General features: G+C 48.6%; 1 protein-coding gene across 1 annotated transcript; it reads right to left on the bottom strand.

Moving 5' to 3' along the window:
- Nucleotides 1-358: 358 nt before the first annotated feature.
- LOC149350706 (uncharacterized) lies at nt 359-5,733 on the bottom strand. Its single transcript, XM_089575558.1, has 4 exons — nt 5,688-5,733; nt 3,644-3,745; nt 2,570-3,230; nt 359-706 (listed from the first exon to the last, which is right to left on the bottom strand). The coding sequence occupies exons 1-4, from the start codon at nt 5,731-5,733 to the stop codon at nt 631-633; spliced, it is 885 nt and encodes a 294-aa protein (XP_089431684.1). The 3' UTR covers nt 359-630.

Here is a 5,733-nt window from a genome sequence, read left to right as displayed (position 1 = left end):
CAAGTCGTTTTCACCGGCTGGGATCGTGACCTTTCTTGGTGCGTACTCAGTCTCAGTTTACTCATTGAAGTGTATTTTATGCTATTTTTGCGTTCGTAATGAAAAAATTCTAACGCATTTATCGGCACGTTATATTTTTACGCTCACTCGTTTGGCTGTTTTGCCAAACTCGCTGTGTATTGAAACAAAGGCTGGTGATGTATGCAACTGGTCTCTACTACCGAAATGTGGGCATGCGTTCGGATGGTGTGCCGAAGTGCGTGTGCAAGCACACTCCGCTCAGCACGACTGCCTTTTAGTGCTGCAACTTGCAAGGGCAACCTTTCACGCTTCATGACTTGCGTCGGTAAAAGTGGCGTAAATTACTGGGTTTGTTTGTTGTGGTTGCTGTGCCATTCTCTTGTCACCTGTAAAAGTGAACAATTATGCTTTCTTTTGCAGCAACCCTGGCCTATTGGGCTCGGCAGAAGAGTATTGATGCCACCGCAGCTGTTAACCTGACGATTATGCTCAACGAGAAGATTCAGTGAAAGCGCCGAGCGCAATAAAATACTCACGCACTAGGAAGTCATCTGCAGTGTTTTGGGCTCCCATGATGGCCATGTACTCACTTACTCAACTGTATTTGAGCTAGCTGGAGTGCTTGGACGTCCCGACGACTCCATAGGGAAGTCTGTGGCTGGGATGCAGTAGGTCTCCGTTCCATCTGGAATTGTAACAGGTGTCAGCTGCATCTCGTATTGCAGCTGGTTCCAGTCTGGAAATGTGTCTCTTAAAACAGTAGGACTGGAACCAGTTAGAAATTTTCACATGGATATTGATCTATGTATAGTCATATTCTCTTTATATAGACGTCTAGGCTACGTAGACTGGGCGTACTTACATGTTCACAAATATCTGATAAATGTAGAGCGTGATGTCTGCAGTACGTACCTACAACGTGAACTGGACCCCAATTTTCATGTTGTAGGTACGTAGATTTTTCGTAAACGGTACTAATATGGATGTCTAATGGAGGTGTCTAATGTCCAGCGTTAATATCTTGCTGATGTCTATGGTACGTTTTATGGTTTACTGTGAAGAAATGGGGATTATATTCGGGCTTGCTTTTCGTCACTGTTGCTGTGTATCACATGAAACTTTGTGAATGTCGGTTTCTTTTTCGCAAAAAAGTCTGCTGCCTCGTTCCGCCCTCTTTTAAGAGAGCGATCTGGTTTTGAAAGGGGGGGAGCCATAAAAAAATTTAGTTTTTCGGTCATGGTGGCAGCCACCCACCATGGAGTCCATCAAGGGGACGCGACAGGAACTTGAAGGCAAGTCCTGCCCACGCCAGCTGTACACCTTAACTATAACCAAATATGACGCAACTCAGGGTAGTTGGCCACACAAGGTTAACCCTCGCCGCCAGGAAAAAAAGGAAAAAACCAAGAAGGGAAGAGGATACAGGAAAGTTGTAAGAAAGGAGATAGGACAGTGAAAGATGGAGAGGAGAACAGGAAAAGGCGACTGCCGATTTCCTCCGGTCGGGTCAGGCCGGAGGTGCCGTCTACAGGAAGCTGGGGCCAAAGTGGTGTGTTGCCTCCGCCGAGGGGCCTTAAGGGTCCAAACGCTCGTCATCGGCTCAACCACCAGGATCCCCTTTTCCCCGGACACGGCGATGCCACGCACGGCTAGGCGCGGATGCTCGGGTCCGTGGTGACGCATTGCTCACCATCATCCCCCTGCGGGGATGTCCCTGCAGATGCTCGGGATACCCCGTGGTGTCGCCACTCACCAACGTCTGCATGCTGCAGACGCCCCCCTGCGGGGGCTTTGTAGATGAAGATGGATTAAATATAGCAAGTACAGGAGCTTGCGTAAGCATTCCTTTTAGACGGGCCCATCGATGTCGTGCGCTCTAGTCCATTCAAAAACAGAGTCCTCACGAAACACACCACGAAGTGATTTTGACTGACTTGCTAAGTTCGGCAAATGCTTGCTGAAATAGTTTACTGCTCCAAGTATCCTCTGGACTTCCTTTTTCGTAGCTGGCTTCTGGCAATGGGCTAGGCACTCTACCAGTTCTGGGTTTGGTTTGATGCCTTGCTCACTTAGTATGTCTCCAAGGAAGTCGATTTGTTTCACTCCGAACCTATATTTGTCCCAGTTAAGAGTGAGGCCAGCAGCGCTGGCCGTTTCTAAGGCTCTGTACAGTCTTTCCTGATGCTCTTCCCATGAGGCACCCCAAACCAAAATGTCATCGATGTAGATGCATACCCCTGGTAGCCCGTCGAAAATCTCTGTCATTGTCGTTTAAAATATCTCTGGAGCCGATGAAATACCAAAAAGTAACGACCAAATGGACTGCTAAATGTGCAAATTCTCGAGGACATGTCATCAAGCGGAATTTGGTGGAATCCACTGTTGGCGTCAAGCGAGCTGAAATATTTCGCTCCTGCCAGTTCACTTTCGATCTCTTACCTGCACGGAGTTGAGAGTGTTCCCTCTTCAAAGCCTCGTTCACTTTTTTGGGATCCATGCAAACGCGAAGTTAATCGTTTTTCTTTCGAGCAATAACAAGTGGGCTTACCCTGTCAGATGGTCTCGCACCTTGGCAATGATGTCTGCAGCCTCCAGGCGATCAAGCTCCTCTTTCAGCCGCGATCGAATTGCATGAGGTACCCGCCGCGCTGGATCGGCGACTGGACGAGTGCCATCTTGAAGCGTCATGCTGTATTCCCGCTCCGGTTTTCCGATGCCCGTGAACAACTTGGGATACTGCCGGCAAATGCATTCGGACAAGGCCTCATCTTTTTTTACTGCTCTGATTCTGTTGACAAGGCCAAACTGCTCACAAGCCTGCAGTCCCAAGATCGCCTGGCGGCCCTTCTTCACAACAAAGAATTCCACTAGTCGAGTGTCGGCGCCAATCCAAACCGGGAGGCATACCTTTCCCATACGCACGATTTCATTCCCGCCGTAGCTGCGTAGTACGGCCCTGGCTGGCTCTGGCTGCTGCTTGGTTCCCAGGGCTTCAAACAAGCCGCGCGACAGCAGGTTGGCCTGCGCGCCTGTGTCGACTGTCAGCCGCACTTCCCGTCCCGAAATACGAATCGCTACCTCCCTGTCGCGCTCCTCAGCAGCGCTCGCTTTCTTGCATGCTGTAGATACGTGCAGCACGGTAAAGCCGTCGTCGTCGTCCGGCCGCTCGGCAACCTCGTTAACCTCCGCTGCTCTTGCTTTGCAACAAACTGCGAAATGATACTGCCTTCCGAACCTAGCACATTTTTTCCCATATGCTGGACACTCGCGAGGCCTATGCGAGCGGTTGCAGTAGCCGCATTTGTTTTCTTGGTGTCTCCCTTTGCCGTAACTCAGCGCGTCGTTCCTGTGCTGCTGATGCTTGTTTTCTCTTCCCCCACTGCGTCGACGCTCTTGTCATCACTCCACACTTTGCTTTGTGCGGCAGCGATTTCCTCAGCCTTTGCTTACTCGACGGCTGTGGTGAGTGTCAAGTCCTTTTTGGCTGGGAGCTTTTCCCTAAGCGTCCTACTAGATGTGCCGTACACTATTTGGTCACGCAGCATCGATTCCCGAAGGGTATCAGAATTTCAGGTCTTCGATTTCAGTTGCAGGTCTCGATAGAAGTGCTCCAAAGGCTCACCTTCGGCTTGCGTGCGGTTCCGGAACCGCTCGAACGTCTCATTGCTCTGCGGTAGGCAGTAGGCTTCAAAAGCTTGCACTAGCTTGTCGTAGTCCTTCTTGTCTTCAGCGGTAAGATTGAAGGTGTTGTAAACGTCGAATGCCTCTTGACCGGCGAAGTTAAGCAAGATGGCGGCTTTCTGGGCGTTGCTGCGTTGTCTTCATGGTTCCGAGGACTCAGTGGCGATGAAGTAGAGCTCTACCCGCTGCTTGAATCGAGTCCAGTTGTCCGCCACATTATCCCCGAAACGTAACGGCTCTGGAGACGGAAGCTCCGTCATTTTTTGGCGCGGGAACTGGTCACTTCTGACACCATGTATACAAGAGACCGGCACGTGCGTTAGCCATAGGACAACTGACGTTTAATGCCCGCGCACCGGAAGTGCCCCAGCACGTTGCCAGACTGGCTGGCGTGAACCGTACAGATTTAGCGGTCACCGATACAGGCGTGAAGCGTGGCCGCGGTGCATAAAAGAGTGAGAGAGAGATTTATGATTTCGTTTGGTACCGTAAGGCAGTTTGTGGGCGATAAAGACAATCCTACACCGCCCCAGTTCTTATTGGCGACTAATGCTCAGGTTGACAACGTCGCACTGGCTCACAGAGTGGGAACTCTAGCACTGAAATTTACGACTCAGTACTTGGGCATACAAGAATCTAAACAAGCTAACTTCCTTCAGAATCTAGTCTGACACATACGATCATGATGGACAAAGTAAAGTTATGACAGTTATGACACTGAACCTCTGCTTGAATTGTTCCTGATTCTTGCTGACGTAAAAGATCACGGAAAGTACACTGCAGAGCTCGATCCGACTACTTCATGTGCATTCGAAGCTGCGTGGCTCAGAAGGGTAAGAAGGAAAGTGGATTCAAGGTTCGCACTAGTTTAATTGATGTTGCTATGATGGCATGTGGTTGGGGGAGGGCGGGGGGGGGGGGGGAGGGAGAGAGAGAGCTTCGTTTGACGCCTTGAAGAAGCGAGTTGGTGATAAGGAAAGCTGCGTACTGGATGCCCCGAGTTTGAACAGACCACCTATGGGATTCTTCACGCGCACTGACATAGAACAGCACATAGGCATTCTGTTGTACATTTTGCCTGCACCAAAATGCAACCGATATTCGATAATGAGACCTTGGGATATGAAACAGAACATAAATTAATACCGCTGAGCTAATGCGACGGGTTTAAATATAATTTACTATTCAAATCTTGTTTAGCCATAAATCCTGAACTTGTAAAACTTGCATGCAGGTTGGGAAAGGGTCTTAATCATATTCAACTGAAGTAATAATAATAATATTGCGACTACTATGCAGAACTTGGCGGTGCTTTTGCAAAACGTCGTTCCCAGACTTGCATGCTCTACTCGTGCAATATGTACCACTAACTTGAAGTTTCGTGCCGTCCAACTCTTTAGCGCGAAAAATTTTAATCAAGACCAAAGCTCTAAGACAGAACAGAAAAGCAACCTCAAGATAAGGAGGCGTTTATATTATTTGTGTGGTCCCGCAAATATGCGTATTTGTTTTCACGTTCACTTCCATCCTGTTCCCTTTCCCCATGCTTTCATGGTTTGTGCTTGCTTTCATGTGTTTCTTTTTTTCAGTGTTTGTTTTATATTTCATAATTTTTGCTTGTGTTTCCCTTATCTTTGTTCTTAACTTCGCGTTCATCATGCGTGCCTAACCGAAGTGAAATAACACACGACCGACAGGCTAAATTTAAACCACCTACGTTACATGACCGTGGTATAGGACGAAGGTTGCCATACCGCGGCTAATAAATGCAGAATCGCGACCAAAAAAAAAAAAAACACCGAAGGAGTCGGAATACCGTAGTTTTTGCCAGTGCCAAATTGAAGAGGACTACGGTACCTACTTGTTTCTCTTGCGAGCGCTCGAAAAAGTGTGGTTGCAGAGATGGATTCAGGAAGTCGGCCGAGTCCGGCAAATGCGCTCGTGGCTCATTTGTTCGTTGTTTTGCCATGAAATATTTAACTTACTTAACACAGTGCGGCTTCGGAAGTCGTAGCGTATGTGGGCTAACAT

This window comes from Amblyomma mixtum, chromosome 3 (genome assembly GCF_055824585.1).
Source record: "Amblyomma mixtum isolate Tamu chromosome 3, ASM5582458v1, whole genome shotgun sequence".
NCBI classification, from domain to species: Eukaryota; Metazoa; Arthropoda; class Arachnida; order Ixodida; family Ixodidae; genus Amblyomma; species Amblyomma mixtum.
Note: the sequence above shows the minus strand (reverse complement) of the source record. Positions and strands in the feature narration are given on the sequence as shown.

Excerpts from the sequence above, each read along its gene's own strand:
- LOC149350706 (XM_089575558.1), bottom strand. The coding sequence starts at position 5,733 with ATGTTAGCCCACATACGCTACGACTTCCGAAGCCGCACTGTGTTAA. Across the intron at positions 3,746-5,687 it reads CCGAAGCCGCACTGTGTTAA|ACAAGAAGGACTACGACAAG; the intron begins GTAAGTTAAATA and ends TTACCGCTGAAG. Across the intron at positions 3,231-3,643 it reads GAACCGCACGCAAGCCGAAG|TTTGTTGCAAAGCAAGAGCA; the intron begins GTGAGCCTTTGG and ends ATCATTTCGCAG.